Source organism: Peromyscus californicus, unplaced genomic scaffold (genome assembly GCF_007827085.1).
Source record: "Peromyscus californicus insignis strain IS unplaced genomic scaffold, ASM782708v3 Scaffold_11__1_contigs__length_118956290, whole genome shotgun sequence".
Taxonomy (NCBI): domain Eukaryota; kingdom Metazoa; phylum Chordata; class Mammalia; order Rodentia; family Cricetidae; genus Peromyscus; species Peromyscus californicus.
In genome coordinates, this window is record NW_026294402.1 from 52738363 (window position 1) to 52757486 (window position 19124).

General features: G+C 50.9%; 2 protein-coding genes across 10 annotated transcripts in view; one reads left to right on the forward strand and one right to left on the reverse strand.

The window, feature by feature from the left end:
* The window catches only part of Pml (PML nuclear body scaffold), a 48803-nt gene extending 43313 nt beyond the window's left edge, over positions 1-5490 (reverse strand). For 6 of the 8 annotated variants that reach the window (XR_008223095.1, XM_052762042.1, XM_052762016.1 and 3 more), the window contains exons 1-2: positions 5242-5488; positions 3007-3464 (exon numbers count right to left, since the gene is read on the reverse strand). Coding sequence is in view for 7 of the 8 variants with exons in the window: in XM_052762042.1 (XP_052618002.1) it covers positions 3007-3464; positions 5242-5370 (587 nt within the window). In the remaining variant the exon portion in view is untranslated. Of the gene's footprint in view, positions 1-3006; positions 3465-5241 lie in introns of all 8 variants that reach the window. The other 2 variants (XM_052762009.1, XM_052762025.1) reach the window with 2 other exon arrangements.
* A 3368-nt stretch (positions 5491-8858) lies between these two features.
* On the forward strand, positions 8859-18050 carry Stoml1 (stomatin like 1). Of its 2 annotated transcripts, none has more exons than XM_052762146.1 (7): positions 8859-9076; positions 10394-10500; positions 12327-12476; positions 12708-12911; positions 15924-16119; positions 16470-16685; positions 17170-18050. In XM_052762146.1, the coding sequence occupies exons 1-7, from the start codon at positions 8944-8946 to the stop codon at positions 17361-17363; spliced, it is 1200 nt and encodes a 399-aa protein (XP_052618106.1). In that variant the 5' UTR covers positions 8859-8943; the 3' UTR covers positions 17364-18050. The 2 variants fall into 2 exon arrangements, with proteins under 2 accessions (XP_052618106.1, XP_052618097.1); XM_052762137.1 differs by having other exon boundaries at positions 8860-9076; positions 16467-16685.
* The last annotated feature ends 1074 nt before the right edge of the window (positions 18051-19124 follow it).

The window sequence follows — 19124 nt, forward strand, 5'->3', positions numbered from 1 at the left end:
TCTATACTTCAGTTTCTGAACATACCCAACATAAGGTAACGAGTCCTGCCAAACAGTTGTGATAGAGAAATAAGAAAGCAACTGATCAAATAAACATTGGCCTAGCAGCTGCCGAAGGTGCCCACTTGGGACAAAGAACCAGAGTGCAGGGAGAGGGTCTAACCATGACTTCCAGCAGTGAGTTTCCAACAGTGTACTCCACTGTCTCATTAACACTCTATAGGGTACTCAATGTCAAGAGTGTGTGCATGAAAAAAACAGCAAGCTGAACAGGGTGAGTGTTCTGAAAAGTGTGAAATAAAGTCCTGACTTCTCCCAAGCCATGTGTCTGACCCCAGCTCATCTTTCCTCTCCCTGCATAGTGCAATTTCTAAGACTCACAGATTCCCTAGTGCTCTACCTCATCCATGACGCCTTCTCCTTCTGGCCATTCTCTCTCCTTCCGCAGGGGCACTGCTAATCTAAGTCATATGACACCCTCTTAGAAGCTGCCTCTCTGTCCAGCCACGCTGGGCAGGTGGATTTCTGCACTCTAGACCTTTATGCCTTGCTTCCTTCTTCCTTCTGCCTACACATGAGATATCAGTGTCCTGGGCAGGTAACGCTGTCAAGGGAACACAACAAAGGAGGCCGTGTGGTCAGAGTCACTGTGGAGACACAGGCTCAAAGGGTAGTTAGGGAGACAGGCTCCCTGCCTGGTCACTCTGCAGCCTTTGCTGCTCATTGCTGGTTCTGTTTGTCCACCCCAGATACCCAAGAAGGCAAGGCTGGGTCTGTCTGTACTCATAGTCCAATACTTAACAGAGAACATGGCACACTACAGGCCTGGCATGATGGTGGGCTGAACCAATCCACTCCACAGACATGGTGGTCAAATGCCAGTGACCTGAGGGCAGACCCTAACCCCAGTTCCTCTTGTGCTGCTCCCCAGCATGAGCTACATGTCAGCTCAATGACAAAGGCTGGGGTGGTTTATTTTGACTTGTGGCCAAAGGGAAATTGTGGATTATTTACGACATTGAGGTTGGTGAAAAAAAAAAAATTTCCATAACCACTAGTTTTTGAGAGAGAGAGAGAGAGAGAGAGAGAGAGAGAGAGAGAGAGAGAGAGAGAGAGAGAGAGAAAACAACATCCAAAATTGTCCCCTGGCCTCCACATGCACTCGTGTGTGCATGAGAATACACATACACACACACACACACACACACACACACACACACACACACACACACACGTACGCACAATTCATATTGTACTTGCACAGACTTTTAGAAATCATTATTCCCAAATATAGTTAAGTATAAAAACCTATTTACATGGCATTTATATTTTTTAGCACTATAAGTAATTTTTTTTAAGGCAGGGTCTCACTTTGTAGCACTGGCTAGCCTGGAACTTGCTATGTAGACTAGATTCCTCAAACTCATAAAGATCTGCCTGCCTCTGCTCCCCTAGTGCGGGTATTGAAGGCTTCCTGGCTTATGAGTAATCTTGAAGTGGCTTAGAGTTCTCTGAGGGGTGAAGAAATCGATCATCCCCTATGAAGGACTGTATTATCATGCTCAAAGAAATGTAAGATTACAAATTAAAAAGATTAGTATAAAACAGACAGGAAAACCTAATGCAGAAACCATATATACTTCATACTAAATTGATTATACCTTCTGTTACAGAGAATAGCCTAATATTAAAATATTTCAAAATGTAACTAGATAGGAATGAAATTAATAGTATATCAAGATCCAAGTTGAATTTTTCCCCCTAGGAACCAAAATCCAGTTCAAAGAAAAGACATTCATTTAACTCATCATACTAAAAGACCATAGAACATATAGAGATTATTTTTAACATAGACATGAGCTCTTCCTTAGACTGCATTAAAACCATACACCATCAAGAGAGAGACTGATGCATTTGATTGCCTAAAACTAAAGAGTTATTTTAAATACAATATCACATACTAAGTGAAAGACTATCACCACAGAGTCTTACAGAGGGACAGACTCCTCAAAGGAAAAGCAAACCAGCCTTCAAACTGGCAATTCACAAAGGAGGAAACACAAGGACCTGTAAATAGACAGGAAAGCCTTTTGATCTCAACAGTGCCCAATGAAATGCAAATGGAGCAGCAGTGAACGCTGGGGAGGCCAGCAGGGGCGGGCAGGACTCCTCTGAGACTCTGGCCGGAAGCAAGCTCCTGGAGTACAGAGTCTGTAGGTTAAGGGGTGTCCCACATGAGGAAATGCTTTCTGCTGCCGCTAATTTCCCAAGAACTACTAGTCCTATTAGGCAGAACCGTATGCAAGCAATCTGCTCGTGAGGAGTCAAGTCATATACTACCTTATTGGCTAAAAAGGAAGAGACAAGCCCTTATAAAGCTACTCTACCTGCACGTATATTCACAAAGAAACTTAAAAGAAGCCTTCAAAATTAGTAAGGGCAACTACCCTGTGAAGAGGGAAAGTGTTGAAAACTCAGCGGATGGGAATGAAATAGAGACGGCACTCTCTTTTATTATAGTACAAATTTTGTTTGTGAGCCATATAAATACATTCCCTATATAAACATGAAATTAAAATATGCCGTTTAACAAAAACAATTACAAGTGAATTTTTCTTGTCTTTTTCTTTGCTCTTTTCATATAGACATTTTCGGCCAGCACTCCCCGATGATATAGTTTCAACTTTTCAGACACCGTTTACCTGACCTTTATCTAAACATCCAACATCTGAGACTCCCTGGGGCCCCTGAGGAAGAGTCCACTCTTAAGACATCTAAAATTCTGTGGCATGTACTAAAACGTACTGTTTTTACACCTCCTTGCTTGCAATGGCACCCTGAAAAAATTTGTCCTAAAGACATACTAGGTAAGGGTGAAAGGATGATTCTGCAGCACTATATATTTCAGAGGGGCATTAGTAACGACTGACTACAAGCCAGCGGACCGCATTTTGAGCGACCAGCTCCCCAAAGCTTCCACCCCTGGCTCCAGGATGCTCCACTCACTTGGTCGGCGCGGGGGTGCGATGGTTGGTATTGGAGCAGAAGATGTTGGACTTGCGCGTACTGTCGAGGAATTCGCGAACTGAGCTGTCGCGGAGCTCGGCCAGGGGCCGGGCCTCGTGCTTGAGGAACCACTGATGCGCGTCGAAGCATTTGTGGCACATGAGCTGCTCACACTCGAAACACCAGAAGTCAGCCGACTCTTTGCAGCGGGTACACGCAGCCTGCGCATCCACGATCTGCCGGAATACCGCCAGGCGCCGCTGCAGGCTCTCGAAGAACACGTTATCCAGGGCCTCCTCAGAGCCAGCCCCCGGCGCCTGGCAGATGGGGCACCGCAAGCCCGGCGCCTCCAGGCATCCAGAGCACAGCGTGTGCAGGCAAGGCAGCAGCTTGGGGCACCTGGCTTGGGCCTTGCAGCCCGGGCAGCGCAGAAACTGGAATTCCTCCTTCATGGCTTGCTGGTGAACCAAAGAAAGAAATAAGGCCTACAGAAAGCCCAGAAGTCCTGTTTCTCCCACCCCCGCCCCCGACCATCCAACCCATCCCTTCATCTGGAGGCTGGAATAGGTAGAACCTCGCATTCCATTCCAGGGAGTCATTGAATCATGCCCTGGCTCATCGGCACCCCAGTTACTCAGGCCTTGAAGCGTTCACTGCACAATTTACCGGGCCCCTATCTACCTACCATTAGAACCACTCACTAGTAGGCCCCGAGATACAAGATTGGATACATTTTTGCCTTCAAGGGACTCAAGTTTGGAAAGCAGATACACAAAAGTACCAACCTCATATAAAGTGCTTATGGTCCTCAAAAAGTTAGACATAGAACTACTAAATAATCAGAACTCCCACCTTTCACATATACCCAGAAGAACTGGGGAAGCATTCCAAGCAGATATTTATATACTAATGTGCCCAGCAGCACTAACCACAATAGTCACAACGGCCCAAGTACCAACTAGCACATGAATGCATGAACAAAATGTGTCTGCACATATAATGGAATAGTACTCAAACTTTAAGAGGAATGGCATTCTGATTACATGCAACAACATGGATGAACCTTGACGACATTATGGTAAGTGAAATATGCCTGCCATAAAGTGAGAAATACTATGCAATTCCAATTATATGAAATATTAGAATAGTTAAGTTCATAGAAACAGAAAGTATAGCCATTGTTTGAAGGGTACAAAGTGCTCCAATACAGTGCCTGGCTCATGAGTAGTATCCATAAATGTTAACTAGTCTTGTTAATCTTTCTTAGCTATATAATGCTAATAATTAAAAAGTTATGACAATATGGCATTATTTGAGCTTTTGTGAAGAGGAAAGGGGGAAAAAGGGATAGAGGTAGCTTCTTTGGAGATAAGTATGGCAGGTTGAAGTAAAACTTCCAGGAGGACCAAGAACTAGGCTTCCTTAAGAGAAGCCACATGAGCAGGGTGTGGTGACACACACATTTAACCCCAGCACTCAGAAGGTAAAGACAGGTGGTCTCTACGAGTTTGAGGCCAGCCTGGTTTACACAGTGAACTCCAGCCCTGCCAGGACTATATAATGAGGCCCTGTCTCAGGAAAATAAAACAAATAAAAAAATCCATAAACCTTATACACATAAGATAAAAATAAATCTATGAAAATCAAAAGAGAGAGAAGCCACATGAGTCGCCTTGGTTTCAGCCAAGACAGCACTTCAGTCGGGCCCGAGTTTTGTTTGTTTGTTCTGGAACAGGGTCTTGCTGTGCCGTCCTCAACAGTCTTGAACTCTCTGTGCAGACCAGGCTGGCCTGGAACTTACAATCCTCCTCCAGCACCTATAGCTTGAGTACTGTTGCTCCTGGCATGGGCTACCACCGCTGTGAGGGGGTGTAAATGGTTTTGTCGTGTTTGGGGCATGTCTTTAGCTCCAGGCTAGGGCAAAGGGGACTCCTGGCCTCGCCTTCTCCCTGGACGTTTTTTTTACACCTGAGGTAGGAGCTAAAAGACAAGGCTCCAGGGGGTAGAAGTGGCCCATCTCATTACAACCCGACTATACCCCACTAACTCCTTATGGTTCCTCTTTTTATTCTATGCTATCCGTCCTACCCCTGCCCAGACAGGAGGATGAGGACCTTGGTGTCTCTCTAGGACACTAAACTGCCATCTCTATAAAAGCCTTCTTCATTCTCAACTCCCCCACCAAAGTAAACAAATAAAACCCTATCAGCCCTTCATCTCCTAACCCAGCAGTACCTCCGCGGGGCTTTGGCTGTGTTCATGGTCTTCGGAGGGGTCCTCCGGGGGAGGCATGGTGGGCGTGGGGGTCAGGGCAGGGTCCTGTTGGAGGCAGGGAGATCCAGTGGGTGAGGGCGCCTTCTGCATGGGAACCGGTGCAGTTTCGATTTCTGGATTTGGGTCTGTGAGGGCGGGAGATGAATCCCAGACTGCAGCCAGAAAACTGAGCAGCCTGAGCTGTCCAGCGGGGCGGTGCTCGCCGAGGGCCCGCCTCCCGAGAGGAAGTGAGACAGGGCTGGGGCGTGTCTAGGGGCGGAGAGGCTGGTTCTAAAGTCACACTTGGGGAGTTGGAAGAGAAAGACTGGGGAGCTATGGAGCCCCCTCGGGTAGAACCAGAGAGGTTAACCAAACAAACAAACAAACAGAGTGGTGGCATGACTCTAGCCGAAAGATCGCGAGTTTGACTGGTCTACGAAGAAAGATCCTGCCACGCACACAATATGCATACTAGGAGAGATGCAGAGCTGATGGTCTGACAGGCATTTCCCTGTTCCAGATCTGTCTGTGAGCTACTCAGCTCACCTCACAGCTTTGTGCCTCCCCAGTTAAGAACCCCTCTTTGAGAGGCCCTTTCTTTATTAAGAAATAAACCCCTCTTTGAGAGAACACCCAAGTCACCCCAAATGGAGACTTAGACCCAGTATTGGGATGGGTCTGCCTGGAAAGGCGTCCCTCAGCTGAGAATGGAGCATGCAGGAGGAAGTCACTAGGGATTCAGGGCTGGGGGGACACTTTAAAGACAGGCACCTGGAAAGAAGTGGAGGTCTGAAACAGGAGAGCTTGTTTGGGAAGTAGTCAGGACCATTTTCAGATTTGAGATGGAGCTCCTAAAAAATGATACCCGAGAAGAGGAGATTAATCACAAGGCTGGAGACTGGCCAGTTCTATTTGATCTGAGAGTTGGTGAAGGGTTTGGTACATGGTATCAGCTATGTCTGTCTGATGACCTTGAGACAGGAGGCTTATGAGAAGGGGCCGTGGGATGCCGAGGAGGACCTGAGTCAGGTGGGAGGACATTGGTGAAAGACAGAACAGGGTGATGCCTTGGGTGACCGTGGGTCTGGTGAATGTGAGGTGGGAGAGAGCAGGGAAGCAGGGGGGAGAACTGGCCAGAAGCAGTGAAGAAGCAAGGAGATAGAAAGGGAGCTCTTGGCCAGTGAAAAGAGATTCCGAATCCAGTGGGCGAGGGAAAAGGCACACCTGCAGTTAGTCTCATTGGTCAGTGCCTTTGGCTTTCACTTCAATCTATTCCCACCCACTTTTCTGGTCCCTGTGTACATCCATCTTATGCCGTGTTCCTATATGAAACAGATTAGAAGGGATGGTGACAGGTCCCCACCGTTGTAAACTTAGAGTTGGGGTGAGGGGTGTGCTGAAGGGAGACACAAAATCCTAGAGACTACAAGAGGCCTTGCAAGTGTCCCATACCTCCAGATTGACCTGTATTCCTTGGCCTTTAAAATTTGGCCATCAAACTAAGAACAGTCAAATGGAGTGGGCAGTTGTTTCTGTCATATTTTGTTAAGAATGTGTTTGTGCAAATATTTGTGTTTTCTTTCCTCAATTTCATTATCATGTGATGTAACATCAATTAACAGAATATCAATGGTTATCATATTTAAGTTTTAGATACTAAAAGTATGTCCCTCAAGGGACATTGTCACCTATTCTAAATTTATAATGCATTTGCAGTTGTATGAGGGATAGTTATGTTAGGTGTGATTATGACATATTGTTAAATATATAATGTGTTTGCAATTTATATGTGGGATAGTTATATTATATTTAGGCATTATTATGACCTGCTTATTGTTTTCATTTGGAAATTAATCACAACATAAGGAGACATGATTGTGTGTCAAGTTGACAAGGAGTGAAATTGTGATGGTTATTCTTGGTTGTCAACTTGACTGCATCTGGAATTAACTAAACCCCACTCCTGGTATCAACTTGTCTTATGGTTTTTATTGCTGTGACCTTTGACAAAACACCATAACCAAAAAGAAAGTTGGGGAGGAAAGGGTTTATTCTGCTTACACTGCCACATTGTAGTCCATCAGTGAAGGAAGCCAGGACAGGGACTCAAACATGGCAGGATCCTAGAGGCAGGGAATGATACAGAGACCATGGAGGGGTGCTGCTTACTGGCTTGCTCCCCATGGATTGCTCAGCCTACTTTCTTATAAAATCCACAATGGGATGGGCCCTCCCACATCAATCGTTAAGAAAATGTTCTACAGGTTGCCTACAGCCCAATCTTACGGAGACATTTTCTTAATTGGAGTTACCTCTTCTCTGATGACTCTAGCTTGCTTGTGTCAAGGTGACATAAAATTAGCCAGCACAGCAGTCATAGGCAGAGGGACTTAGAAATGGGCTATGGCAGGGATCTGGGGAAGCAAGACTGGGAAAGCTTCATGCTTTTCTGGTTTTATAAAATGGCCTCCTGACAGCCTCCCCAGCTTCCTATTGGAGTACATTTGCTCCCTCCCTTTGGGTTTTCTAAAGCCACGGAAAGACAATTTACCTCAAGTACCTGGATCAAGGGCTCTGATGTAGATGTAGCTCTGTGATAACTCTGCCATCCTCCACCACCACCACCACCACCACCACACCACCACACCACCACACCACCACCACACCACCACCACCACACCACCACCACCACCACACCACCACCACCACCACCACCACCACCACACCACCACCACCACCACCACCACCACACCACCACCACCACCACCACCACCACCACACCACCACCACCACCACCACACCACCACCACCACCACCACCACCACCACCACCACCACCACCACCACCACCACCACCACCACCACCACCACCACCACCACCACCACCACCACCACCACCACCACCACCACCCCTGCCATGTTTCCTGAGGTGTCTGAACGTGGAATTTCTCCTTTATACCAAAGTTCAGGCCTTCTGACTTCACCTTGTTGACAGCGACTTGGGTCTGCCATCATTAAGCAAGTAAGTACAGTGCTCTATATGACAGGGCCTGTTTCCTGGGCTGTGGGGAAACAGAAAAAGGCCAGTCATGCCCAGGAGGAAGCCTAAATCTGGATAAAGCACATTCCTCAGTGTGTTGAGTTTGAAGGAGTACTGTGAGGCAGATGACATTTCCCTGATTCTGGAGAAAAGGCTCCTGTGATGCTCTTTGTTGTTGTTGTTGTTGTTATTGTTGTTGTTGTTTGTTTGGTTTTTGGTTTTTCGAGACAGGGTTTCTCTGTGTAGTTTTGGTGCCTGTCGAGATCCGCCTGGCTGAGTGCTGGGATTAAAAAGGCGTGCGCCACTGCCGCCCGGCTCCTGTAATGCTCTTTTTAAGCCAAACTTCCTCTCCTCCTTTCTTAAGGCCAGGTAAAAGATTAGGAAAGGGGTGGTCATCACCTTTCAAGAAGCTCTAGATTAGAACCAAGGCCCAAAACTGTGCGACCGCAGTTCGGTCCTCCCAACGCAGAGGGCGCTGTGGGACAGCGGGTGCGGATCCGGCCTGCTTCCTGCTCCTGCGCAGCCACTGCCCTTGGCGGCACAAGTGAAGCCGGAAGCGGCGGGGGCGAGGCGGGGCGGAGCTGCAGCGGGCTGGGCAGAGCTGGCGCCCGGTGGAGGCGCGGGGCGTGTCCCGGGCCAGAAGTCATGTTCGGCAGATCAGGCTACCGGGCGTTGCCCTTAGGGGATTTCGATCGTTTCCAGCAGTCGAGTTTCGGCTTTCTGGGTTCGCAGAAGGGCTGCTTGTCCCCAGAGCCGGGCGGCGTGGGGCCGGGGGCCGGTGAGTGGCTGCCCAGCACGGTGGACCGTATAGGGACTGGCCAGTACCCCCACACTTGTACTCCTTGCCTCTAGGAGGAGGGAGCATGAAGGGCATAAGATGTGGAGAGGGTGCCAAACAAGGCATTGGAATACTGCTACTTTGTCTTCGCTAGGACCACCAGCTACAGCCTCGGAACCAGCGTAGCCCCATCTTCCCGAATCTCAGCTCATCACGTTACTATTTTCAGGATAGCTCATCATGCATAGAAAGAAAACAGAATCCTAGGCAGAAGCGGCTACAAGCAACCTAAAAACACCTGCAGAAAAATGGAAAAAGAATCACCCTAGGGTAGCAGCGCAGGGACCAGGAGTCTCCTGTGTACTGATGAGATGCACAGAACAAAAAGGCAGGCCAGCTTATTTGCTTTGGCTCTTTCTTGCTCCAGAGCCTTCTGTGGCTTCTTTGGCCTGACCTTGAAGAATTTGGGCCCTCTGTGGTACTTCTGTATTGATAGTACCTTGAACTCTGGCATTGACGAATGAATTTCCTGTGTTTTGCCCCCTGCTCTTAGGAGTGCCTCTGACCAAAGATTCCTTTCCTGAAAAGATCAGAGTTTGGGACTTAGAAAGCCTTGCGGGCAGGGCTCCCTGAAGCATAGAACAGCCTCTTTTGGTCTTACTGTCTAGGGCTGGGAGAAGAGCAGACAACAATCTCACCCTAGATTCTGGGGATGTCTGCTCAACACCCATTCTCGATTTTTGGTTCTGCAAGGGTTATTAGAATCTTTGTCTTTAGGCTCATCTTCCCAGCTCTTCCCTCCAAAGGGCTTGAATTGAAAAATACATTAAAAAATTTTAGGGTATTAAAGCAGGAGTGAGGACTAAACTAGAAAGGGACACTTTAGTCTCGCTCTGACTCTTATTGATGAACAATTACTGTTTTATCCTTTTTAGCTGAGGCCCTTTCTCCATAAGGACCCGTTGAAAGCATAGAAGTTAGTTCCACAGCATGAGTGTTCTCTTCCAGGTTTGGGTGGGCAATACACATTAGACAAGGAGTTGTTGATTCCTGCTCTGTCCAGCAAAGAGAACATCACATGGGTTGTGTTCTCAGATTCAGTGGCTCTTCCCTGGGAGAGAAAAGCCTTATGTGGGGTGTTGCACTTGAGACCAGTTAGTTATGATGCATGGTCCCTAAATAGCTATGGGGAGCCTCTGAAGCAGAAGGCAGGCAAAATGTGCACGTGACCCACTGTACTCATGGCACACTGTACTTGAAGTTGTCCTGCCAAGCCCAGCTGGTATTCTGTGGTTGCTTCTGCTCCTTTGTCCCCAGATGCACCTGAGAGCTGGCCCTCCTGTCTCTGCCATGGCCTCATCAGTTTCCTGGGGTTCCTGCTGCTGCTGCTCACCTTCCCCATTTCCGGCTGGTTTGCCCTGAAGGTAAGGCTGGCTGGATGCTGTTGGGGAGTTGGTAGACACGGTGAAAGCTTTGGCACTGGTGAATGGATTCCCCATATTTGGCCCCTTGCCTCTAGATATTATCACTCCTCTAGGGAACAGGCAAGCCTAGGGTTGTTCAGTGTTTGGTGGCTCATCTTGGTTGTCAACTTGATGTGCCTGTGAAGAGGGCACCTCAACTGAGGGATTACCTCCATCAAATGGTCAGTGGCCATGTCTTTGGGGGCATTTTGATTGCTGAGAGGTGTAGGAGAGCCCAGCCCCCTGGGGTGCCATCCCTAGACAGTTGGGCCTGAGCTAGCCGAGCAAGCAGGGGAGGTGGGGCGGCCAGTAACCGTGATTCCTCCAAGGCCTCTCTCTGCTCAGTTCTGCCCCCAGTTTCCTGCTTGATTTCCTGCTCTAGCCCCCCCTCAGTGATGGTCTGTAGCCTGGACACCAAGTAAACTCTTTTCTCCCCAAGTTTCGTTTCTTTTTTTTTTTTTTTTTCCGAGACAGGGTTTCTCTGTGTAGCTTTGGTGCCTGTCCTGGATCTCGCTCTGTAGCCCAGGCTGGCCTTGAACTCACAGAGATCCGCCTGGCTCTGCCTCCCGAGTACTGGGATTAAAGGTGTGCACCACCGCCACCCGGCCCCAAGTTTCTTTTGATCACAGTGTTTATGACAGCTACAGGAGAAACTAGGACAGTCCCCATCCTTCAGATGAATAAACTGAGGCCGAGACTTAACCACGACCATCTTGAGAGACAGGAAGGAGTAGAAATAAGTTTTCTGAGTCCTGGAATCTAGACACATACTTTTGCCAGGTCGTTCTCCCTCTTGCTCCTGTCCAGTTGAAAGAAAAGCTCCCAGCTTGCCCAGCAGAACTCAGGCCTCATTTCACAGAAGCGGTGGTGCTTATAGGTAAAGATGAGAGACACAGCTGTAACTGAGCACCAGGCCTGGCAGCTCCAGCTACGGTGAAGCCCGGGCAGGCCTTTCCCTTTGCATGGCCCTGGGCAGTGGCGTCCCTAGAAAGGCCCTGTGTTTGTGCGGTCTAGAAGGGAGCACTGAGATGAACCCAGGTCCTACTTCTACAGTGCCACTGAAATACAGGCCCTACGACCGTGGACGTGTGGCTTGGCCTCTCTTGCCTGTAGTTCTCAACTTAGATTTAACTACTTCTTGAGGGGCTCCAGGGATCTGAAGGTGGTGAAGCTGTCTGCTCAGGGCATTTGTTAGAGCAGCCAGGGCTTTCCCCCAAATAATCCAAGAGCAAACAGTGCCCTCGAATGAGTCACAATTAGCCTCAAGCCACAGAGGTGAAGTTTCTCTGAATCAAGTGAGTACTTGTGGTGATTAAGACATGGCCCGTTCCTGAGAACAGCGTTCAGATCAAGGCCCTTCCACCGGAGGGACTGTGTGATCACTGAGCATGTCTCTGGGTCCAGTGTCTCGGAGCCTCGGTTCTCCCATCTAAGCACAGCTAAATGTGTTGGTATTTTTGTCACTGTGGCAAAATATCCTTGAGAAACTGTTGAGAGGGCAGGCTTAGTTTGGCCCTCAGCATCAGAAGTGTCGGCCTCTGGTCGCTTGGCCCAGTGTGTTTGAGCAGAGCATCACACTATACCACAGGAGGTCCTTCACCTTATGGCAGAGAAAAATGAAAATAGGAAGTGGTCCATGTTTGCCTCTGGCCTTCACACACGTCGTACACACCAAAGGATATTTGACTGGCAGGGTGAGGTGAGGAGGGCAGAGAGGGGTCTGGCAAGTGGCATTGGCCAGCCCAGGCGAACCCCTTCCAAACCCTTTCTTTCGCCATCACAAACAGATCGTGCCCACCTACGAGAGGATGATCGTGTTTCGACTGGGCCGGATCCGCACCCCCCAAGGGCCTGGCATGGTTCTTCTCCTGCCCTTCATTGACTCCTTCCAGAGGGTGGACCTGAGGACCCGAGCCTTCAATGTTCCTCCTTGCAAGGTGAGGGGCGTCTTAGCTGTCCTGCACAGGAGGAATGGGGCCATGCATGGTGAATGATGAGTATATCCGGGCTTTGAGCCATACCTGACCCCACCTACTTGGAGATACCATTTTGTCTTCGAGGAGCTAGCTGCCAGGCAGGTGGGTCAAGCTGGATGGTCTCAGTGGGTTTGACCTTCCAGTAGCCCCTGGCCCTTTTAATGTTGTCTCTATTGTGGTCTCCTGAAACAGTTGGCCTCTAAGGATGGGGCTGTGTTATCTGTGGGAGCTGATGTCCAGTTCCGCATCTGGGACCCAGTGCTATCCGTGATGGCTGTGAAGGACCTAAACACAGCCACTCGAATGACTGCCCACAACGCCATGACCAAGGCCCTACTCAGGAGGCCACTGCAGGAGATCCAGATGGAGAAGCTCAAGATCGGTGATCAACTCCTGGTAGGTGGCTTCTCCAAGGTGCCGCTCAGGGTCTGGCAGCAGGGCCTGGCTTTCTCTGCCAGGTCACTTTGAACAAGGACCAAGTTACTCTGGGTCTTAGCTCACTATGTGTCCCAACATTATTACCACCTGGAAAGAATCTGGGTGAGGCCCCAAGGTGAGGAGCAGAGGTGACCCGGATCACACATCTTGAGCACATATATCCTGAAAAGAATCTGGTTGAGACCCCAAGGTGAGGAGCAGAGGTGATCTGGGTCACTCATCTTGAGCACATGTATCCTGAAAAGAAGTGCTCGAGCGGAACTTGTTGGGCGCCTGCCTCTGACTGTTGAGATATTACCCTTCACCGCTTCTGTGATCACAGCCCTGGGCCTTGGCCCTCTGCAGTTTCTGTTCTGGTGGGTAAGGAGATGATCAGGGCCCTCTGGGTGCAGCCATGTGCTTGGGACTCCCACACGTGAGTTTTTGTGGTCTTATTTTCTTGTTTAGAACAGAACAGAGACAGGGGGCACCTGAGTCTTCTTCCTGTCCCTGCTCTCCATGTATGAAAAGCTAGGTACCCTGGAATTCACCTTCTTTCCTGTCTATTACATGTGCGGTGGCTGTCCCTCCCATATCCAACATGTGCTTCCTCTCCTGTGGGGCCTAGTGTTTGTCCAGCTTCACCAAGCACCCACACTGGAACAAAATGAAATTCCTACCGAAATACTCCTTCTAGCCATAACAGTGGTTCTCCAGGCACAGTGGTGGTTTTGTCTTGTTTTGTGGCAATGCCAGTTGGGGATGGAACTCAGGGCTGTGTGCATGCTAGACAAACATTCTACTGCTGAGCCCACCAGCCCCGGGCCCAGCATTTTATGGCTTACAGAGTACTTGTACCTGCCCAACAGCATCTCAGCTTCCCATTTTCACTGTGAGAGGGCTGGTATTTGTCATTTTAATAGAGGAGGGGAACCAAGGCCCAGAAACTATTCCACTTGGTTCTGAGAACCATTCATGGTAAAGGGCAGTTCTGGGCCAGAGCTAGACCATCTGCTCCTACCCACAATGCAGTATTCAAACTAATACAGCTCAGGTAATACGCTGCTACCAGATTTTCTTCATACCAGCACATCCCGTTATAATTCATCTTTAGGACGATAAACTCAATCTTAAAGTTGTGTTGCTTTGATGTGAGAGGGGCAGTTTGGAAGAAGTCCATCTAGGATGTGAAAGTCACTTCGGGTCCATTGCCCAGGGTCCGTGTCCATCTCCTGGTTGAGTAGAGCTGAAAGGAAACCTCGGGAGCTGCATTATCTGTCCCTCAAGTCCTGGTTCAAGCAGGTGTGCATGTGCCCTTTCCTTCCCCATCTGTAAGGGTTGTGGACTCCGCTCTCACCTCTTCCTTAGCCTGCCACTCCCGCCTCTTCCCCAGTTGCGTTTTGGCCAACAGCTTCTTAGCCCTCCACTGCCTCCTGCAGCCCCGCCCCTTTACTCCGACCACACCGCCCTCCTGCAGCCCCGCCCCTTTACTCCGACCACACCGCCCTCCTGCAGCCCTGCCCCTTTACTCCGTCCACACCGCCCTCCTGCAGCCCCGCCCCTTGTTCTCTGTCTACACCGCCCTCCTGCAGCCCTGCCCCCTTGCTCCCTCCACCTTGCCTCTTCACTGTCAGGAGAGACTTGAGGCAGAATTTTTATATTCTCTGCATCTCTGCATCTGTGCTTCCTGCTTCCCTCTTGGAGGCTCCTCCCTGAACTGGGTCCTGCCTGATCCCACCTCTCTCCCAAGGATCCCAGGGATTCGCTTTCCTCCTCCCTCAAGCTCTCATCCCTTCTTCCCTTCCTTCAAGAAGGTTCTGTTCCTCTCCCTCCCTCCATCCTTGGTCTGAGCTTTGTTCAGACTTAGCTCTGACTGTCACCAGTGACCTCCCTCTGGTCTGGCCAGTAGGTGTTTCTCAGCCCTTCCCCTGTTGCCCCGAGTGGCAACAGGCTCCTTTGGGTCCTTCCACCCCGAGGCCCCCAGCCCTGCCTGTCTCCTGCCCTACAGTGTCCATGTTCCTGTTGTAGGCCTGGGAGAGTCCAGGGCTCACAGCAATATCCTCTAGTCTTCTGCTTGGGCACTCTGCTCCCTTTATCCTTTGGAAACTTACAAATCCATTCGCAGACACCTTGAGCTAACAGTATGACAGTAACTGCTACCCTCCCCTTCCTACCCTCATGTGTCCTCTAGGAGAATGCCCTCATGACCCCAGGAGCCTGTCTTCCCCACCCCTGTGACATTCGTATCCATTGTACAGGCTGTTTCCCTCTCCTGTGCCTGCTGTGACCTGGCAGTTTGCAAGGCAGGCCTCCCTTGCTGCTTCTGTCCCCCTCCCTTCCCCTCCCCTGCCCTCTGCTCAGCCCTCCTGGCCCCCTCACCACACCCCTGCCCTCTGCCCAGCCCTCCTGGTCCCTCATCACACCCCTCTGCCCAGCCCTCCTAGCCCCCTCACCACACCCCTCTGCCCAGCCCTCCTGGCCCCCTCACCACACCCCTGCCCTCTGCCCAGCCGCCCTCATCTCTTGCCTGCAGTGAAACCATTCCTCCACTCCTGACCCTCTCCAACACAGTGTCTGCACAGCACCAGGACGATCGTTCTCCAAAGGGAGCCTGCCTGCTTGGCCACCTCCATGTCTATAAACTCCTCTCTGGGGTTCCTTGTCCTCAGAACAAATCCAACTGAGCAGGAAGAGGCTACCTGGAACCCCCAATTCTGACCAGTGCCCCATTCCGTACTTGAGAATCTGCATGGAACTTTCTGGAGTCTGCTGCTGTCTGGGGTTTGCTGAGAAAGTCTCTTCTACTTAAGAGTCCCCACCTCCCTCTCCAACTCAGCACTTGTCTAGCCAAGAGACTGGCTCTTGCTGGATTCCCAGCTGGGAGCTTCTCCATTATGTCCTCCATGTCCATATGTGGCTAGAGTGAGTTGTCCAGAGATGTTCAGGGAAGCCTTATCAAGTGACTCCCGTCTCTTCCCTCACTGCCCTCAGCTGGAGATCAATGATGTGACCAGAGCTTGGGGCCTGGAGGTAGACCGTGTGGAGCTGGCGGTGGAGGCTGTACTGCAGCCTCCCCAGGACGGCCCAGCCGTGTCCAGCCTGGACAGCACCCTCCAACAGTTGGCCCTCCACTTGCTGGGGGGAAGCATGAACTCAGCGGTAGGAGGTACTCCCTCCCCAGGGCCAGGTAAGCAGGTTTTACTTCTAGTTCCCTTAGCTTAGCTGGTTCGTTCTGCTCCGTTTCTAGAGCTGACCAGGGTGCGGTCGTGGAGAAGTCTGTAGAGGCCCTGGGACCTCTGTGGGAAGATGCTATAGTCCTGCAAAAGTAGCTAGAAGGAGAACTGTGCTGCAGGCCAGAGGAGCGTAGGCATGGTTTGGGGGTGTTGGCTGGGAACCTAGAGGCAGCTTAGGAGATGACGAGTACAGAGCATGAAGGGCCGTAAGAAGAAACTTCACAAAAGGATGGAGTCATACTGACCTTCGCAGTACACTGACCTGTTCTCTGTCTCCCTCCTCGACCCTGTCGGCCACCAGTAGACACCTTGGAAATGATAAGTGAGGTGGAGCCACCTGCCTCTCAGGCTGGGGCTGAGGCTGAGCCCAACCGGAAGCAGCCCGTGGCTGAGGGGCTTCTCACTGCCCTGCAACCCTTCCTGTCGGAGGCACTGGTCAGCCAGGTTGGGGCCTGCTACCAGTTCAACGTCATCTTGCCTAGTGGCACCCAGAGTGTCTACTTCCTGGACCTCACTGCAGGTGTGGCTGTTCCCTCTGTCCTTCCCTTCCCACTCAGGCTGCTAGTCCCCCCCCCCCCCCCCCCCGTGGTCCTTTAAAGACTGTCCCTTGCTCCTGCCACCTGATTGGAACGAACCCATAATGACAGCCTGGGCTGTGGTCTCACTGGGATCAGCAGGAGAGCTCAGTCGGGTGACTAGGAGCCTCGCACACTCAGGCCTACTGCATGCTAGGCTCTGCACCCTGTGAAGCAATATTACATTCTCTTCACTCATAAATTTGCAAACAGTAGCAACAAGCAGTCCCAGTCAGTAAGGCTTGAAACCATTATATTAGAACCTGCCCCATCCCCACTGTGTATTGGGGGTTGGGGAGTAAGTTTAGGCCACACCCCCAGCTCTAGAACTTGAACTAACCTGTGCTTGTGACTGTTCCCGGTGGGATGTGCTACCCTGTCCCCGCCACATGGTATCCTCTTACTGATGACAATGCTACCTCCCAACAGGACAAGGCAGAGTGGGACTTGGAGCACCAGATGGCATCCCTGACGTAGTGGTGGAGATGGCTGAGGCAGACCTTCAGGCCTTGCTGTGCAGGGAACTGCGGCCCCTGGGGGCCTACATGAGTGGGCGGCTGAAGGTGAAGGGTGACCTAGCCGTGGTCATGAAGCTGGAGGCTGTCCTTCGGGCCTTGAAGTAGCCATGTCAGTTGTCCATCCATGACCTAACCCTGAGCCTGGTGCCAAGCCAGAGAAGCCTCTTGGGATAGGAGGCATTGGTCTGGGCCACGGAAAATTGAGGCCTGAAGATGTTTCAGGCCCAACCAGGAGCCCAGGAGGCTGGGAGACATCTGCTGCTGCTCAGTGCTGAGTCAGGTGTCCTGCACGTTCACCTATGGCGGCTCTCTGGACAGGCCTTTGCTCATTTGATCCCCAACAAAGTGCTAGTCCTGAGCTGGCAACACAGAGTGAAGACAGAGCCCAGCCTGCCCTACCCAGCTGGACTCGACTGGACAGACAAGAGGCACAGAAGCAGCCTGTATGGCACCCATGTGAAGGACTGAAGCACATGGATCATGGCTCTGACATCCAGGGAGATCAGAGGGGAGGGCAGGGGAGAGAGGGCAGCCCCCAAGAAGGGGTTGCTGCAGTGGAGGCAGGCGGCCCCACTTTCCTATTGGCAGGCCAGAACAGGCTAGGAGGGAGGGCATGGACAGCAGAATTTGATTTTCCAGTGGGCCTGCTCTGGAGGACCCCTGGCCGCGTCCACCAGCTCCATCCTGCATGCTTGAGGAGCTGGGCTCAGGGCAGCATGCGGGAGAGCCCTGCTGTTCTGTGCTTACTAGAGGCTTGAGCGCCTTTGACAAATAAACGTGGCATTTACAGTGTGCAGTGGAGAAGTACAGCGGGCTGTGGGCGTGGTGGGCCAGGGAGGGTCTGTAGGGCTTATGCCCAGCCAAGGGCCAAGGCTAGAGGTTGACGCAGGCTTTCAGAGCGTTTGAAGCTCTTCCTTCTGGGTGTCTCAGCCCTGAAAGTCAGGGTAAGGTAGCTGTGAGTTGCTCTCTGTTTCTTTTTATAGCGAGGGACCCGATTTCCCAAGGAAGTCAAGCATGACTACAAACACTAACTTACAGAGAACAAGATGAGGGGCTCTCAATGTGTTCAGGAGGGAGCTGGAGCCACTGTCTACAGCCCTCTTGCTGTCCTCAGATGCTGTGGCTTCCCTGGCTGATGACAGATCCAGCTCGAGGCCTGGCTTTGGGCTCAGCTGCTTCTGTTCCCCTGAGTCCAGTTCAAGGCTAAGAAGTGAATGCAGCCGGGCGGTGGTGGCGCACACCTTTAATCCCAGCACTCGGGAGGCAGAGCCAGGCGGATCTCTGTGAGTTCGAGGCCAGCCTGGTCTCCAAAGCGAGTTCCAGGAAAGGCGCAAAGCTACACAGAGAAACCCTGTCTCGAAAAACCAAAAAAAAAAAAAAGTGAATGCAACACCCTGGAGAAGTGTATAGAGAAAAACCAGATCACACCCCAGTCCCACAGCCCTCAGCTCGTCCTCTGCTGCCGCCAGACCTTTTCCCTGGGCTTGTACTGGTGTACCCAGGTCCTGCAGTGTGTCCCTCTGTCTTTCCTGGTGCCAGATACTGGCTTGTATTGCTGTAGGTCCTCCACTTGGCCTGGGGACTTCCCTCAGAGCCAGCATGGGCCCCACAGAGTGTGGGGATCCTCTTGAGGCTGTGTTCCAGAGCTGCTTCTCCAGGCCCCACTGACTGACCACGCAGTGCCCCCTAGAGCCTTTCCCTCCTGCCAGAGCTCCTTAGCTGTTCTTTTTCTTCCCTTCCCCTTCCCCTTCCCCCAGTGCAGCAATTGTCACTTTATCTTTTAAGCAACTAGAATTTATTTTTTAACAAAATAAAATAAGGTAAAACGAAAAGCATCATATCAAAGTTGGGCAAGCCAAGCCAACA

Excerpts from the sequence above, each read along its gene's own strand:
- Stoml1 (XM_052762137.1), top strand. The coding sequence starts at position 8,944 with ATGTTCGGCAGATCAGGCTACCGGGCGTTGCCCTTAGGGGATTTCGAT. Across the intron at positions 9,077-10,393 it reads CGGCGTGGGGCCGGGGGCCG|ATGCACCTGAGAGCTGGCCC; the intron begins GTGAGTGGCTGC and ends CTTTGTCCCCAG. Across the intron at positions 12,477-12,707 it reads TCAATGTTCCTCCTTGCAAG|TTGGCCTCTAAGGATGGGGC; the intron begins GTGAGGGGCGTC and ends CTCCTGAAACAG.